The sequence below is a fragment of the Saccostrea echinata genome, unplaced genomic scaffold (genome assembly GCF_033153115.1).
Source record: "Saccostrea echinata isolate AGI-Se365-2 ecotype Australia unplaced genomic scaffold, CSIRO_AGI_Sech_v1 ptg000009l, whole genome shotgun sequence".
In the NCBI taxonomy this organism is placed as follows: domain Eukaryota; kingdom Metazoa; phylum Mollusca; class Bivalvia; order Ostreida; family Ostreidae; genus Saccostrea; species Saccostrea echinata.
Window position 1 is genome coordinate 18430213 of NW_026889758.1, and position 18408 is coordinate 18448620.

General features: G+C 33.5%; 1 protein-coding gene across 2 annotated transcripts; it reads left to right on the forward strand.

Annotated features, from left to right (window-relative positions):
- LOC133181948 (ubiquitin-associated protein 1-like) lies at positions 1-16589 on the forward strand. Of its 2 annotated transcripts, XM_061316603.1 has the most exons (9): positions 1-118; positions 1230-1278; positions 2018-2091; positions 3376-3432; positions 3700-4854; positions 5213-5236; positions 8184-8417; positions 12193-12294; positions 12466-16589. In XM_061316603.1, exons 2-9 carry the CDS (start codon positions 1245-1247, stop codon positions 12589-12591), a joined length of 1806 nt encoding a protein of 601 aa, XP_061172587.1. In that variant the 5' UTR covers positions 1-118; positions 1230-1244; the 3' UTR covers positions 12592-16589. The 2 variants fall into 2 exon arrangements, with proteins under 2 accessions (XP_061172587.1, XP_061172588.1); XM_061316604.1 differs by lacking the exon at positions 5213-5236.
- The last annotated feature ends 1819 nt before the right edge of the window (positions 16590-18408 follow it).

Sequence of the window (18408 nt, forward strand, 5' to 3'; positions counted from 1 at the left end):
GACAATGACATCATGAACATGGCAGAAAAATAGATAGGAAATATAATCAGTTAATTCATTTGATGCCAGTTGGCGAAAAATCAGCTTTGTTATCGACCTAATTAAAAGAAGCAAAAAAGTTTATATCAACAAACGAAGTGAGTCAATCTATCTATTAGACAGAAGTTTTGGAACGTAATTGTGACATATATACTTTTTAATGTATCATAGACATATAAAAACAGAAAATGCATATTTTTGTTGAATAAGGCTGAAGTTACAATGAGCTTTAATATGATTTGGAGATGCTGGTTATAAAATGAAATATATGATCAGGAAGCCTATGCAGTACATAATATGATAATACATATTCAAACACATGTATTTTTGTATTTTAATATGTCCTGGATTCAGTACTCTTTTGTATTTTATTTATTTACTTATTTTATTTTCTTAACTTTTGTGTATTTGGTAGTATATTTAGTAGCATCACTAGTCAGGTGCTCTACCAACTGAGCTCACAGGCCAATATCTATGGCACAATTAAAACGTTACATTACTATATATAGAATATGGTTAGGGAGAGGGTGTAATAAATTTTTAGAACTTGTGTCCAATTCCTTTGTATAATTAGAAATTACAATAAAATAATTGTTCAATCCAACCAGAATATGGCATTACATTTATGGTCTGTGCTGATCAGGGATGGGGTGATTGTTATCAGTAATAGTAATTTATCAGCTGTAATTGATTACGGTTTGCTGTGTAATCATAAGTAATCAGTAATCACTCATTTTTATGATTAATACCAGGACCAATATATTAAGTATAAATGTCCCTGTTATTACAACTAATTCTTATTTAATCAGTTACTCTGAAAAAGTCCTGTTATCATGATTTCTGTTTGATTACTTTATGATTACAGTAAAACACACTTGTAGGGAATATGCTTATAATGAATTGACGTTTACAGTGAAGTGATTCTAAAATACATCTTCAAATCTGAGCTTATGAAAAGTTTTAAGTGAAATCCCTAATTTTGATTTTCCAAACCTGTTTTATAACATGTTCCTCCCCTTTTAAATGAATTTATAAAGTTGTTCATTTACTATAAAGAAAAAAATGAAATTATGAAGTATAACTAAGTAATTTAATTTTTTAATGTCTGGTTTCTATTTTCCAAAAATTCGTAAAACCTTAATATAATAATAATATACATAATTCCAATGAGTAATATTGATTCTCTTTAGATGCCTATCTGAAGAATGGATAGAACTTTTCAAAGACAAGACAGTGTTGGTATGTATTCTGAATCTGTAATTGTAGACTTTATTTTTATCTTTAAATATTATAAGCAAATGTACATTATTTAACATTGTGGTGTTTCTATTAATGTATTGCTTATGAACAAGGTTCACTTAAATCCTTTTTTGGCCCTGTGAATTTCTGAAAAATCAAAACTGCTCAGTTTTAGTTGAAAATACATTTAATTTCAGTTGGACCCTTGGTGATTGCATATCTATTAAAATTGACATAACTTTCTCGCTAGTCCCGGTATTATGACATCATGAATTGCATCATTATCCTCAAATCCTGAAAATTTCTTCAAAAATGGCCAAAAATTTAAGCTATTTTTCAATATTTTGCATTGACCCCAACCTCTGATCCAAAATGTTCAATTATATAATAGAACAATTCCATATTTTATTTTTTGGATCAAGGTGTGAGCTCATATTTTAATTCTTTGATGAAGGTACTCAAATACACCCATTTTCTTCAAAATTCAAGAACAGTGCAATTTTACAAAACCCGTTTTTCAATACCTGTCTCTAAGGGAAACTTTTTTATAGGAATGAAAGCACTTCTGGTATCTTTACTTTATATTGATGTTTGAAATGGGGCATTGGGACTTGGTCAGTTAATTAGTATATGAGCAGGTCGGGCCATTTAATGAAAAAAGTGAACCTAGCTCTTTGCTTTCTGTATGGTAGTCATATACATGCAGATAAACAATTAAAAAATCATTGACTTTTTGTAGCATATAGTTCCAGTCACTCAAGTTTGGATGGCATACCATTTAAAATTGGACCAAATTTTACACAGAAACACAAGGTATTAAATATATATTTTTGCTCCAGAAATTTTGAAGATTGGGAAAAGATAAATTTATGTATTTAATGGCTCTTTTGAAATTTTTAGATGCAATTCCACAAATAATGTAGGAGCATTATTCTGACTTTTTGTGTTGCAAATTAGGAAATTTGATAAATTATGGTAGACAAGTCATTAGTATACTCAGAACTAGTGTATTGAAACATACTTTTTACCTATACTGACTTCCTTGTCAAATATTTTATGAAAGGCATAGCTTTGGTATATACATGTGTATTTATTAAGAAAAGAGGTGGACACAGTAACTTTTTCCTTTGAGCTCTCAGCAAGAACTAAATCTTGATCTCCTATATTTTTTTCCCAAAATTGTCAATATTTGCAAGGTATTGTGGTAATCAGGAAATTGTGGGAACCTGAAAATTTGCTAGATCAGTGTGCAGATTTCAATTCCAATTTCCTCTGTTCTTACTCATTTGTTATATCTCACTTTGCGAGCAGCCTACTGTACTGCTGGCTGTGCTCAATTAATATACACATCCAAACTACTTGAGAAAGCCATTTTTAACTCACTTGAGCTGATAGCTGAATAGAGCTTTCCTGATCAAAATTTGTTGTCTGTCAACGGCGTTGGCATAAACTTTGCTTAATTTTATCTTCTTCTCCAGAACCACTGGGCCAATTTCAACCAAACTTAGCACAGAGCATCCTTGGGTGAAGGGGATTCAAGTTTGTTCAAATGAATGGCCAGACCCTCTTTCAAGGGGAAATAATTAAGAATTAGTTTTTCTCAAGAACCACTGTGCCAGAAAAGATGGAACTTAATGAAAGCTTCATTACATTGTGTATATTTAAGCTTGTTCAAGTTATAACCCTCAGAGGTAGGTTAGGAGTTAGGACCACAAAAGGCAATCAAAGATTTAAATTAGAATATATAAATGAAAATCTTTAAAAATCTTCTTTTCAAGAAATACCAAACCAGAACAGTTGAAACTTATGTGGAAGCTTAATTACAAAGTGTAGATTCAAATTTGTCCAAATCATGATACCCGGGGATACATGTATGATGGGGTCGCAATAGGTGATTAAAGTTTTCCATAGGAATATATAGGAAAAAATATGGAAAAACCTTATCCTCAAGAACCACCAGGCCAGAAAAGATGCAACTCTTGCATGAAAGCTTCATTACTAGTGTATGTTCAAGTTTGTAAAAATCATGACCCCCATGTGCTTCATGTTCTTATGAAAGATCTACATGTAAGTAATGGTATTTTAACTTTATTTCAGGTTATCAGCCCAAGAGACTTTAAGAATCTGACCAGAGCACATGCAGTGGAGGAAGAGGTACTGGTTAACCTATTAATGTACATAGAATAAATACTAGTAAATGTAAAAGACTAAGTAAATAAATGAAAAGTGAATGTCATCAGTGTGGTATAATGCTAGAATCAGCTTTAGCTTCCTATCTTAATGCAACAAATGTAAATGTCAAATTTCATTCAGAAGTACCGTAAACAGACTTAGCATAGAAGCAAGTACATGTACTACCGGAAGTTGGTTTTACTGTTTGTCTGCTTTGATATTTTGCTGTATGGTGGATATCTTTTTCAGTATGACTTCTCCTTAGAGGAAGGAGTCCTGAAATGGGCAGATGAGAGACAAAAACAACTTGCTGCCCAGCAACGAGCAGAGGAAGAACGTCGAGTGAGAGCACAGCAGGAGGCTGATGATAAAAGCTCGGACTCGGATCAGTCAGAGCATGAGTATGAAAATGATGGGTGGCAAAATAACAAAGTCATCTCTCCACCCGCGGCAGTGACACAGGCTCCAACCAGACCTGTGTTACCAGCTATATCTAATGATATCTTGACGCCTGTAGATGTTTCATGTCAAAATGACTCTTCCAACCAAACTAATTCGGATTCACAGAAACCTGTGGATTTTTCATTGTTTGAAACAGAGGATGATCCCTTTGATAGATTTGAGAGGTTGACTCTGAATGACTTAACTGAGTTAAAAAGTGTGTTTGACAACAGTGGTAATGCAAAAGACACAACTGGAGGGTCAAAGAAACAAGAAACTGTGTATGAAAACACAAAGATATTGAACAATCCTCCCAATGGTGTTGTGACATCAAGCTCTTCTGTAAATTCAGTGACTGACAAAGAAGATGGAGGGAATTATGTTGAATTGGATATAACAAAGAAGCCAGAACGGCCCAACGGAAATGTCAAGAATAAAATTGTTAGAAAACAAAAAACATACAAGGGTAAAGTCATACCCCCAGTTCCTCCACGACCAAGCTTGGCTGCCAAAAGCCCCCTTCCACCTATAGGAATAGGAGCTAATGACAGTTCAGCACCCAGTGGCACTGGAAAATCAACAAATCCCTTTAAACAAGATGAGACTGATGGTTCCCATGAAAAACCAGTGTGTAAAAGTGAATTCCAATCAAACACTTATGAAAATGTGAGTGTTATGAGTGATCAACAGTCTGTTAGTTTTTCAAAGGCACCAACTTTTGGCATTGTTAATGATACTGATGGTTCATTACAAAGTACCAATCCATTCCTACCTACAAATCAACAACCAAAGGAGACATCATCTAAAAACTCTAAAGCATATGTAAATGTGGCTCCTGTTAAACCTTTTGGGGTTCCTCAACCCAGACTGACCAGTAGTTTACCAGATCCATCAAGTAACCAGAGTCAAGATTTACCCCTCCCACTCACAATCTCACCTCCACCAAGACCCTCCTCCAAACAGGTAAAATCACTTGTGCAAACGATTGTTCAGTGAGTAATGAAACCATTTTGATTAACCTCGTTTCTCAACACTAACACTTCAAAATTCTTTATTTTTATCTCCTTTTTGTTGTTTTAATAATGAATTGTGATTCACTTTTGCATCTTTTTTCATCTGTTTAGTTGAAAGAATTTAACACTGCTTTGTTCATGTTGTTATATATATATATATCAAAAACTATTATTCATTAAGTTGTGTACAAGCTTTCATACAAAGTAGTGCATAAAACAGTAACCACATTGTCAAACTTTGAGTGTTGTGTAATGTATATAGATATTAGAGCCTGTGTCTTTCATTCTTTCATGTAAATTTTTAACAGGATCCACCAGGAAACATACAAGCAGTAAGTATGAAGCACCCCCCCCCCCCCCCACTTCCTGTTGTAATGTTTCCCTAGTTCTGCCTTTGTTCTGCATTGCATGTAGTCATCAGAATTAACAGGAAGTTTTCTCCCAAGGCCATTCCTAATGACCTTAAATGTACAAGAATTATTACTACCCAATGCATGTATTGTTTCACCTACTTATCGTGTTTTCTAAGTATTGAGTTAATAACAACAGTAAAATACAGTGACATACATCCTCCACAAAAGTTTAGGGACAGCTGAAAATTTGGCTTTGTAAGTGGTTAATAAAATTTTACATAAAGATGACATTATTTTAGAGTATATGAGACAAAATTATGCCTTTGTTTCAATAATGTTTTCACTATTAGCACGGTGACTGCATAAACATATTTTACTGCCATAGCTTAAACAGGTGCTAATACACTGGTCAGTCTCTCTTCACTAGCTTAGATTTTTTTGTACCTATTATAACAGATTCTAAAACACTTATTAGGCCTTCTTCACAAGCTTAAATCTTCTGTACCTATTATAACTTGTGCTAATCCACTTCTTAGTTTTTTTACAAGTAAGATCTTTTGTACCTTTTTATAACAGATGCAAATACACTTGTTAAGCCATCACTAGCATAGATGTTCTTTCCCAATGCATTATTTATCCCCCCCCCCCCACTTAAAAAGTGGAGTTATGTAGTGATGGGGGTGTGCATCCATACTTTCTTCCATCTTTCTGTCTGTACGTCATAACTCTGTGGGCTACCCATTTCTTTATCTGCAACTCTTCCTATAACACTGTATAAATTTAACGAAACTTTCATAGAATCTTTATTAAGAACAGCAAAGCCATTATCAGTCATATTTTTATAGAATCTTCCTCCGGTAGTGTAGATTGAAGATTTTTTCGTGACCCCAGGTAGTAAGGTGGGAGAGAAATAGGGGATCAAAGTTTTATATAGAAGAAGTCTTTAAAAATCTTTTTCTATGGAACAGCAAAGCCATGATTAGTCATATTTATATGGTAGCATCCACAGGTAGTGTAGATTCATTTTGTCCAAATTATCATGACCCCTGGGGCCACAATGGGCAATCAAAGTTTTACCTAGGAATACATGGGGAAAATCTGAAGAAGAACAGCAAAGTCATGATAAGTATGGAAGCATCTTCAGGTAGTGTAGATTGAAATTTATACATATTATGATCCCCTGGAGTAGGGTGGGGCCATAATATGTGAACAAAGTTTAACATAAGAATATATAGGAGAAAGAATCTGCTGATGAAGAACAAAAGGGCCATATAGGTACTCAGGTGGGTATTGTGGCCCATGGGCCTCTTGTTTACATTATGTAATCTGTAATCAATTATAATTTATATGAAACATAATGTATACTTAATTACATTTTGTACTCATGAATTATAAATTGAAAAGTTAGATAACTCACAAAACAGGGTCCAGTATCATGTAATACATTTTGTTAATTAATGTAACATTACAATGATTCAATATTATTTAATTAACTTAAGTGCATGAAATGTATATCAGATGAAACTTTTATGGAAACATCCTCAGGTAGTGTAGATTCAAATTTGTTCAAATCATGACCCCCCAGGAGTAGGGTGGGGCCAAAATGGATGATCAAAGTTTTACAAAGGAAAAATCTTTGAAAATCTTCTCCAGAACCACTTGGCCAGGAAAGATGAAACTTATGTGGACACATCCTCAGGTAGTGTAGTGTAGATTCAAGTTCAAGTCATGACCCCCGTGGGTAGGGTGGGGGCCACAATCGACAATCAAAGATTTGCATAGGAATACATAGGAAAAATCTTTTTCTCAAGAACAGCAAAGCTATGATTTGTCATATTTATATGGAAGCAACCTCAGGTAGTGTAGATTCAGATTTGTTCAAATCATGACCACGGGGGGTAGGGTGGGGTCACAATAGGTTATCAAAGTTTTACATAGGAATATATAGGGAAAATCTTTAAAATCTTCTCAAGAATAAGAAAGACATGATTAGTCATAGGGTATGGAAGCATCCTTAGGAAATGTAGATTTAAGTTTGTTCAAATCATGACCCCCGGGGATAGGTTGGGGCCACACTTTTATATTTAAAGTTTTCAATACTGAACCGATTTCTGCTTTTTCCCAGCCAAAGTGCTCAGGTGAGCAATGTGGCCCATGGGCCTCTTGTTTATTAATAATATTATTCATGTCTTATTGTATATGAAAAAAATACTGTTGAATCTTTTTAATTTGTGGGAGGCAAATTTATAGACTGCTATATATTTACAAGTTTATCAAGATGGAATTTGACAAGTAAACATATTATTTATAAGAGACCACCTCAATATTAATTGGGAAATGTAAATTTTTGTGTTAAGGGGTGCCCAAAAAATCCTTTAAAAATTGGACCTCTACAGAATATAATGATTCCACAATAATTTTAGTGGTAAACTCCCTTAAGAAAACAAGCTTATAAGGAAGACATACATGTAACAAGATGAGATAAACTGGATATAATGAATTATGAATGAGGAAGAGATTTTGGAGGCTTGCCATTGTTATATTTTATTTTGACTCAATTAAGTGCATACAGAAAATGTATCTTGATAGTTTTGCATATACATGTATAATTACACAAAGGAAAATTTTGAAATCAAGTGAATTTATTTTCATTTATTCATGTTATTTTTGGTTATTTGTTAAAATAGTCAGTGCACCATTTAAAATTCCTGGCTGACTTTCTTAAGATGGATGAACATAATTAATTTAATGCCTATAGCAGACTTTGAAAATGATTTTAATACATACATTTAGTTTTATAACACTTTTTCCTAAAAAGTGATATCATTTGTTTAAGAATCAATACCAGTTCTTCCTTTTTTTTATTAGATTTATTTTTGGACTTGAAATTGTTAGATGGTGATTGATTGATTATCTTTTGTTGCAGTCATGGAACCGCTATTCCCCCTTACCTCAGCCAGCTCAGCCTGGATTTAGAACAGGAAGTCCTAGTTCCTTGACATCAGGAAGTACAACAGACTTGAAGATGGTTGTAAATGTTGACCCGTACAATAATTTACCACCAGATTCCAAGAGAATTGTTGATAGTGTTGTTGGAATGGGCTTTTCCAAGGCTGGTGCAGCCCGAGCTGTGGAAAAACTTGGTGCAGATGAGAAAGAGGTATAAGAGGAACACCCCGAACTTTCAATTTTTGAATGATTTTCCTAGCTAAATGTTCCTTACAACATGACTACTGTCTGTAGATTTTTTAAGTCAACTAAATGATATCATGATGCTTTCTCCTGTTGGCTAGGGAGAAGACATATTAATACTTTTAGCATAGTTGTCAGACTTTCTGCATATCTTGCAAATTAATAGTCTGTATTAAAATAAACATAAATTTATAAGGTATATTGTTGTGGGACATGATTTAGAAGAAAAGTCATATTCTTCTCCAAGAAATACTGAAATCATGTACATGTATTTTAAAATCAGTGTTCATTAAAGTTTGTTGGCTTCCAGCTACATGTTGGGTCCACAGTATGGGTCACAGTTTTAGCTAAGAATAGAAAGGGAAAACTATTGACATTTTTTCTTCCAAATGACATGCTTTTCTAATAAAAGTTTAACTGGCATATGCAGCATAAGTACATAAACTTTTAACATTTGAACTTCTTCAGAATCAGTATTGACTACTTTTTACACAAAACATCCTTGAGTATAGGGAATGTAAGTTTGCTTAGATGGAGTGCCAACCTGAGGGAAAATGGGGCCTTACAGTTATATGCAGGAATACAAATAATTTTTTGAGAAGTAGAAAAAAAATGATTTTTTATTATCAGTATGCAAACATCCATATGTAAATTCAAAGTAATGACTCCTGGAGTCAGACTGGAGCCACATTAGGGGGGAAAAATGTTAGGTAGCAGGGGATAGTTTTTTTTTATGCCAAACATGTGCCGAGGGGGTACACATATACATGCGATCCATAAAAACATGTACATGGGGACAGTTTTCCAGGGGCTAATTAATTACACTTCATATGCCCATGGCTCACAAATTATGTCAACAAATTACATGTAATCTGCGTATTAGAGTGCACATGTACCAAAAATGCACCTGGGGACTCCCCAAATTTTGGCTTGTTTTTCCAAGATTTGGGCCTCATTCACACCCATACAACCCACCCCCAGGCCCGAGCGAGCAGGATAAAACACCCAGTAGTCTGTAAATCAATGCAAGCCCTAATGAAAATTCACCAATTGATATGGGGTCATTCACCTTCCCTCTGAGATACACACCTTCTTCTAAGGCCTACTGCTTTTCAGCTGAATTTCCTCTGCAACTGACCACGTGTCTTAGTTTCGCATTTACAACTCTGTATATGATAAGCGTCATAGTGACACCTACATGTTGCATATCATTTTTTTCAGCAAGCACTCTGCTACACTGCAAATGTGTCCCATAATTATTCTAATCATTTTTCTACATAAAATATCACATCAAACAGGGGATATCTCAATTTTTTAAGAAATTTGACCGGGTCTTTAGTACGAAACTATCCCCTGCCACCTTAATCTTCAGTGTGGTGAATTAAATCCCTAACATAGGTTTAGAAGTGGGCAACTTTCCTACTTCTTGTTAATTCTTGATATGTGTGAAAATTTCTCAGAGTGGAATAACTTAAAGGATTCGATCAATAACACAAACAAACAAACATTTACTGTATACTATAAAGGTGTAACAATTTTTTCACACATTCTTTGACATTATTACAAAACAAAATTTTACAAAATGTCTTAAGAGCAAGGTCCACTTAGGGCCTTTTTCTGTCCTATGAATTTCTAAAATATCAAAACTGCCTATAGTTTTAATTGAATATATACATGGACTCTTAGAGGAAACTTTGTTTTAGGAAATTAATTATTAAAGCACTAAGTCTTTATATTGTTGTTGACATTGGGTTATAGGGTCTTGATCAATAAATTGGTATACGTTTGTATCCACAGGGCCATCTTATGCATAAAGTGAATCTTGCTCTTTACTCTGGCAAAAATTATTCAAGTTATTTATCTGAACATAAATCTATTAGACTTATGCCCGTATTCACACCTGTGTTTAAACCAGGTTTACCACTAAGAAAAGCTTACATTTTTTAAATCCGTTTCATACCTGTTTCTCAGAAGTGAGCTGAGCTCACAAATTAAGCTAAGCCTAAACCTGGTCTGGGGTAGGTTTAAATGTCGATTTACTGTTCTTCTAACACTGGAGGACTGGATAGATAAGCCTATACCTGGTCTGGGGTAGGTTTAAATGTTGATTTACTGTTCTTCTAACATTGGAGGACTGGATAGATAAGATGAAGAAGGTGGAAAAAAATTAAAAGACGACTCAAAATTATACATGACAGAGCAAATCTATTTATATGATGTTCTTGGACTTCTCTCAAAATGCTGTTCTACCTATTATGAACATACTGAAGTGTGTTACATCTATCACGGTGTAAATTTTGATAAAAACAATTTTAGTGGCCTGTTTTAACTATCTTTGAAATATACTTTTAATCTATTGTAATTACTTAAAACAACATAAAAGACTAATTATGCTAATTACCATGTAACTCAAAATGTGTCAATTTAATAGATTTACTCAACATGTCATGAGTTATTCTATCTAAGCCATCTGTCACTCATACTCAAAATTGTGCTAATTATCATATTTTATTATTTATATGTTACATGCAACATTGTTAATCAGTCAAGTCCTAGGCTTCGGATTGTTCGGGTCTAATTTTTGGATTTCCAGAATTCACCCTACCGACCTAAGTTTATAATAAAGTGCTATTCCATCGTTAGCATTTTTATGTTTCATTGTTGCCGGAAAGTTTTACACTTATTTTCCCCGGTGATACATCAATGTTCAATGCCATTCCCGGGTGGAAATTTAAAGATGATTTTACATTGTCTCCGATTTGCAACTTCGCTCTCTATTGTGTGTAATTGCAAAGGCAAGTTGTGTGTGTGTATTGGGGGAGGGGGGGGGGATTTGAACCCATGCGTACGTGTACACATAGAATGAAAGTGATTAAATAAGTATTGGTGCTTTTTATTTCCTTTGAAAAAATATTGAATTAATTTGGAAGATGTTTCTTTTTTGAGTGGGTAAGCCCGTGCCTCTAAAGAAGAAAAATTCCTGTATCTGCCCTTGAATTGTGTCTTTTGCTCTCTTAGAAAATTAAATTATAGAGTAAGTGGAGGCATTCGTTATATTGAATGAATTAATTCATTGATAGTACATGTAATGGTGAGAACATTGTCTCTACTCAAAGTAGGAGGACGCTCCTAGTAAAACCTTTTCCGTGAAGTAATGAAAGATTTTCTATGAAAATATATGGGTTTTTTTTTCATTTTCCTGTGTCTCTGGTTCTTTCTCTGCTTAATATTATACCAAATGCTGTCAAAACACGAGATTGACTGCAGTTTAGGTAAACCCAGTTTTATTTTCAGTGTGAAACACAAGTGAGGTTTAAGTGAGCTCAGCTCAAGTGGGATTTAAATCCAGTTTACTTGACTCTGGCTTACTTGATAAACCTAGCTTACCTAAGCCATAGGTATGAATACGGGCATTACTGATGTATTCTGAAAGAAAGTTTGTTAGTATCCTTAAAAACAAAACTCAGGCTTTGTTTGGGGCCAAATAATGGAGTACCTGGTACATTGCATACTCAGTATATTCTTTTGTCAAACAAAGAAATCTGAGTTTTTTAATTGTGATGTAAATGGGTATCATAGGCCTGTAGTTTAAACAATCATCATGATTAATAGTTCAAAGGATATTATTTTTTGCTAATTTTGATATACATTTCAAAGAATGGCTACTACAGTAGATATTCTCTGTATGTAATAGTAAATCATTACTAGATGGACATCTGAATATCTATGTATTATTTTATTAGGTCATTGAGTACCTTTGTGTTGTTGGGAAATTTACTGACAAAGGACATGAAGTTCACAGAGTGGAAGAAGCTCTTTTTCTGTTCAAAAATAACCAGGAAAAGGTTTGTCTCTCAAAAATTATCCCAGCTTGCTGGATTTTTGTTTTTGTTTTTTTTTTCGTTAGCCAAATATATCTCTGGAGAGGGATCTTATTACTGTACAATGATATTCACATGTTGTTTCTGCAGACATGTTAATTTTTTTTTTCAAAACTGATAATCATTTTATTTCAGATTGAGAGGTTTCTAGCATTGTTCAAACAGTTCCAAGAGCTGGGATTCCTTGATCACAGAATCAAAGAAGAACTTGTGAAGAATGATCTGGACAGTGATAAGACTTTAGATTCCCTCACAGCATGAATATCAAAGCAAAAATTTGTGTACTAGAAAGTCAGGCATGTTAACAGTGGTCAGAGGCCATACTTCTGCAATGAATGTCATCAAGGGTTATTCTTGGGTTACCAACAGGTATCTGAGTACAGGCATGTGACACTGATTGATGTAATTAACAATGCAAAATTAAAATGGAATCAGATTTTATATATTATATTACTGTACTGGGAAACCATTCATGTGGGATTAATTTTTGTTCTTTTCATGGTATGATTAGAGACCAACAAATTTATATCCTTCACAAAATTTTAAAATTTCAAACTACTGTATCATGTTTACCTCTTCAACATCTACCTTTTTTCTCAAACCATAAAAACTTAACCTCATGAAAGTAAGTGATTTTACAGTATCACAAGCTGACATATCTTTCTTGCTTTTTTAATATGGATATGGAGTGCACTGATTTCAATTATTGTTATTATTTGAATTCATACATGTGTAAAATGTGCATGCATGCTCATTGGTACCTCTTTCTTGATCATGGAAGTCAAAAAGTGACATTAATGTGAAATCGTCATTATTTGTGGGGGACCAGTGTTCATTGATTTCATGGGTCACTCTAACCATGAATTTACGTCCCCACCAGCAGTAACATGTTATCCACTAAGTAACATCCCCACGAACCAGTAAAATTTTCGTTGCAAATGAACATTCCCCCCACAAATAAAAATGACTCCAAAGTAGGGTCACATAGTCAAATGTGTGTCCTCTATTGCTTAAGAAAGGCTTTGAGTTTGGTTGTTGATACTGCACCATGGGTTGGTCTCTGAAAGAACTTCACGTGGATTCATTTGAGGGATCACTGGGTCAAAAGAGAATGGCTTCTTTTGCAAAAAGTAGAATTTTGGTTCTGGTGCAGTTACAAGAATGGATTAGGTTAGGATATTCAAACATGCACCATGGGCTGGTCTGATGAAGAATTCAGCTAGGATTGCTTTTGGGGTCAAGGTTTCCAAAGGTGCAGGTTTTGCTTCTAATTTTTTTTTTTTTTAAAGAAAGCATTGGATTTTGTTAAATATATAGCCAAAATATGAACTGAGAAACAGTTTTTTTGCATGGTCAAAGTCACTGGGAGAGAAGGATGAAATTTTTAATTGTTGTTACATAGAAGCCTGTGACATAAAGTGTTATATGTATTCTTAAAATTTGTTGGAAAAATTGTTGTAGTACACTCAGGTGACAATGAAGGCCTATAGGCTGTTTCGATTGTTTGTATTATACAGAGACTTGTCAAAGTGAAGGAACAGTATTTTACTTATAAAAACTTGAAAGGTGAATGGCATAGAATCCTCTATTTTATGATACCCAAGCCAATAAATGGCTGGGGCATATACTAAGACTTTCAAAATTTCTTTTAATTTATTGTTTTCCTGTGTGTTTTTTTTCCCTGTGCTTTAAGATAATGAGCTAATTTTTGGTATTTCTCTTGATATTAACGAGTTTTATATTGATTGATCCATTTTTATGAAAGTTATGGCCCTTGGACTTTGAAAATTTCTTATAATTCACAGTATTGCATACCTTTTTTTTATATATATTTTTGCTGTGTTTGTAGATAATGAGAATATCTTTGGTTTGTCTCTTTATATTGCTGACTTATAGATCAAATATAAAATACTGATTGACCTTTTTTTTTTGTGAAAGTCCTTTGAACTTTGAAAATATCTAGTTACTCACTGTTTGGGGACTTTTCATTGCTCTGCTTATTAGTGATCACCATTTCACACAGCTTATGTTGTGGTTAGAGAACTGGTTCCAGAAAACAAAAGCAGTAGTATGATATTTTATTTTTGTGCCATTTCCACCCATTGTTATTTTCACACACTTGGACTTTTCACATACTTAAAATTTGTATGTCAGTGGGGGTATTCATTTCACCCTGACATATCTAGTTCGCTGTGTATCATTTCAGTATTGTGAAGTGTTTTCAGATATAATGTTGTGTTTCTTGATTTTAGTCGATCTAAAAATTAATACAACATGAGGGAAAATTCTCTAATCACCTTCATAAGAAATGGATGCATACGAATCTTTAGCAACTCCTTGTCACAGTTTGGCTGCCTTAAATGTGTTCACTGTGTAATCATTAAAAATGATTTGAGCCACTTGGTTATAAAACATTGCTTAATAATAACACAGATAAAATGAATATGTTTGTTATGATTTCATGATTTTCAATTGCTAAGCACTACTCATTCACACAATTTGCATGTATAGCAAGATGCCATGTTGATACGGGGTGATTTTTTTTTATACAGTTCCAGAGATAATGTTACAAGTACTTTTATCTATATGTGTTACATAAACACTATAGTTAAACAAATTCTTTTAATCTAAGATATATATACAAAGAAAACTTATTTTGGCGTCATATACAATTTTATATGATTTGCTCAGCATTTTTGTCTCAGTTTACAAATATAATACGACATGTAGCATACTTGATTCTGATCGAATCCCAGAACACACAGTTTCAGCCTGGCTTGTCCATTAGCATAAAGTAACTCAGCAAATATGTAAAAGTTTTATGCAATCAAAATTGTTGAAAAATGATTGCAAGTTTAAAAGTTATACAAAAAGATTTTTCCAAATAAACTACATTAGTTCCATTACTTTTGTTTTGCATAAACATCAGGATCGTCAAAAAAGTAAAGTCATTTCTTTATTATGTCTCCAATATTTTGTTTTCAAGTTATCTTGAACACAGTTTTTCTGAATTGGTTACATGCATGCTCAAAATTTTCCAGCTCGATACAGATGGTTGGAGCACAATTCTCTGCTGGTCTCAACTCAGGTCAACCCAGGCATGCCTGATTGTCAGAATCAAGTATGCTAATATATTTGTTAGCCTCTGGAAGTGGTAGTATTTAGTGAAACATATTTGAAAATCCTAAAACTATTTGGAGAGAATATTTCATTTTAAGCACAAATAGAACAATTGAATTTCAATTTGTCTTTAAACCAGAAATAGGAAAAACTTAATGTGTGTTTGTGTTTTAATCATGTTAATGGTACCTAAGGAACTACTGCTATATTAGATAAATGTAATTGCATGTATGATGTTCCCTTGACAACTTATGATATGTGTGAAACTGTTATTGTACTTTATCCAAAGCTCTGTGATAAACTTGTTTTTTCCTCTGTAGTCAAAAGGGACAGGATACATGTATCTTACTACATGTACAGTGAAACTTTTTTTAAAAAAATTCCTGAATGTGTTTGTGTTCTAACATATCATTGTGTATATGTAGTACATGTATTTGACATTGTTCTTTGCTCTGTTTAAATGTAAGAAAGTTTTGTTCCTGGTGATATGTTTGTGCATTGAAGCTATTGTGTTCCAGAATTTTTAATTTTCTTGCAAAATTTGATGCCTCCTTGCCTTAGCTGTTGTTCAAGAGCAAGGGTTCACAGTCAGCCTTATTAAGCCCTAGCTGTCCAATTCTGAAAAAAATGAAGACAGGTACATTTTCTGAATAAAATCTAAAATGACGAAAGGCCCCATGAGAACTACATAACTACCCCAGTAATAATAGCAATATAATCTTCAAGTTTTCATCTACATTCTAACATAAATTGCATCATTGTTCCCATTTCATTAAAATTTTATCAAAAAAGGTCAGTTTTTAAAACTCTAAAATTTTAATAAAAGCACAATCTCTTTGCAGCAAAATTTACTACAAAGTTCAAGTAGATTGCTATTTTATAAGCCCAAATGACAGGGCCATTTTGCAAACCTAGCTCTTTGTTGTTAATTTTGTGATTATTTAATGATTGTTATATACTGGTATGTATACCTCAGCATACAAAAAAGAAATCCCATGGAAAGTTAAAACCTTGATTTCCATTCTAAGAAAATTGTCAAACTTCTTTGAGGCTTTTGTGTCTTGTATTTTGTACATATTATTATAATCTATAAATATATTTCCTTTAGCTGGTTACAAATAAAAGTTTTCTGTTGCAAATTTTAGCTCTGCAATGTACCATGTGTAGAAAAAGCAAATTTTTTTGTATGCAAGAGCCAAGAGTTGTTACAATGTCAATGCATAAAATTGTAATGTAAAGTATTAACTTACAGAATATGCACAGACATTTGAAATCTATCTTTCAAAGATAAAAGAATTTTTAAAAATAATTCAATTCAGATGGAGTTTTTAAATGTGACATTTACATATATAATTATACTTTCATGTAAATTACCGGTAGTTGAATCTGATTCTTCAAGAAACAATTGTTAAAAAACACTATTACCCACTGTATAATGAAGCCAAGCCCTCCAGCGTAGCAACAGTCAACATTGCTTGACAATGGGTGATATTCAAAAAAATATTGATTGCACAGAATTTATGCACGCAAGGTTCACTGTAATATGCTCCTTGGTTGACAATGGGTTTTCTTGGGATGAAAATTTTCAATGTTACACTCAACTACTTGCAATATTTATATAGTGTATAACAGAATTCTATATTTCAGTCTTTTCAGCCTAGATTTGATGGACATCCAGGAATAAGGTTTATTGTATACAGCACAAGTGAGCATTGTGGCCCACTGACTTCTTGTTTTATTACCCTGTAAGGAATGGTCATTTTACTTTAACTACACAATAGATTTTGTATGTATGTGAAATTGACTACTAAAGTAATTGTACCGGTAGAGTGGAGTTGGCCTTACATAGCATTTGTATGCAAGTTGAAAATATTGTACATATATCGGTATTTGGAATATAATGTAGAGTTTGCTCCCTTTGGAGCAATCACTGTTGACAATTTCCTGTCGTGTCTATGATAAAACATATTGTATTACCTTGAAGTCATTGGAAAATCATCCAATCCAGAAGGGTTTTAGTTAATTTATACCCAAATGGATGTCTTGTTCAAACACATTTTTTCACTGCTTAATCAGATTTTGTAGTATTATTTGTATTTACATGTGAAATGCATTTTAAATTTCAGCATTGCATAACTCTGTGTTAAATTTCCCTGGAAGGTAGCTGTGCTGATTTCATGGACATTGTTATGTTTTGTTGCTCTAGTGTGAGAATTAAAAAAAAAAGAAAGTAAAATATAAAAAAAGACCATCCAATGTTTATTATTCTCTAAAAATAACAGACTTCACTGACATAAACTGCATATAGTATATTAAAAAGGGACAGTCTAAAGCCTTCTCCGTCAAGGTTACTAAGCTCAGTTAGTAGAGCACTCCCTCCGTGATCGGAAGGTTGTGTGTTCCAATCACTGCCACAACTGACCCAAGTCGATAAAAAATAGGTAGCAACTGTTCCTTCGCCAAGCGCTTGGAACTTTGAAGTGAAAGTTGCGGGTCTTGATGAGACCTTAAAAATCAAGGCCCTGTGTCATGGTAGACGTTGACACGATAAAGAACCCTCACTGCTCAATGGCCCTGAGTGCCGAGTAAAGGTCTAAATTTGAATTCCTTCACCAGTATTTGGTGACGTCTCTTTATGAGTGAAAGATTCTTGAATGGGATGTAAAACAACACACAATCAATCAATCAATCAAAAGCCTTCAAGATAATATTTAAGGTTCACGTGATAAAAATCAAATAATAAGGTCAGAATAGCAAATGACCCCACCTTATGAAAAGGATGTGGACTTTCAGTTGAACAAACTTGAATCCCCTTTAACTAAGGATACTTTAAGGAAAGTTTGGTTGAATTTGGTCTACTGTTCTGGAGAAGTAGACAAAAATGTAAAGTGTATACAAACATACATTACATACATACATATACTGTACAAACTCTGATCAGAAAAGCTCACTTGGACC

What these genes read in the sequence shown, in the direction of transcription:
- LOC133181948 (XM_061316603.1), top strand. Translation starts at nt 1,245, where the DNA reads ATGGATAGAACTTTTCAAAGACAAGACAGTGTTG. An exon ending in CACATGCAGTGGAGGAAGAG is followed by an intron (nt 3,433 to 3,699) that starts GTACTGGTTAAC and finishes TATCTTTTTCAG; the next exon opens with TATGACTTCTCCTTAGAGGA. An exon ending in TCAAAAATAACCAGGAAAAG is followed by an intron (nt 12,295 to 12,465) that starts GTTTGTCTCTCA and finishes ATTTTATTTCAG; the next exon opens with ATTGAGAGGTTTCTAGCATT.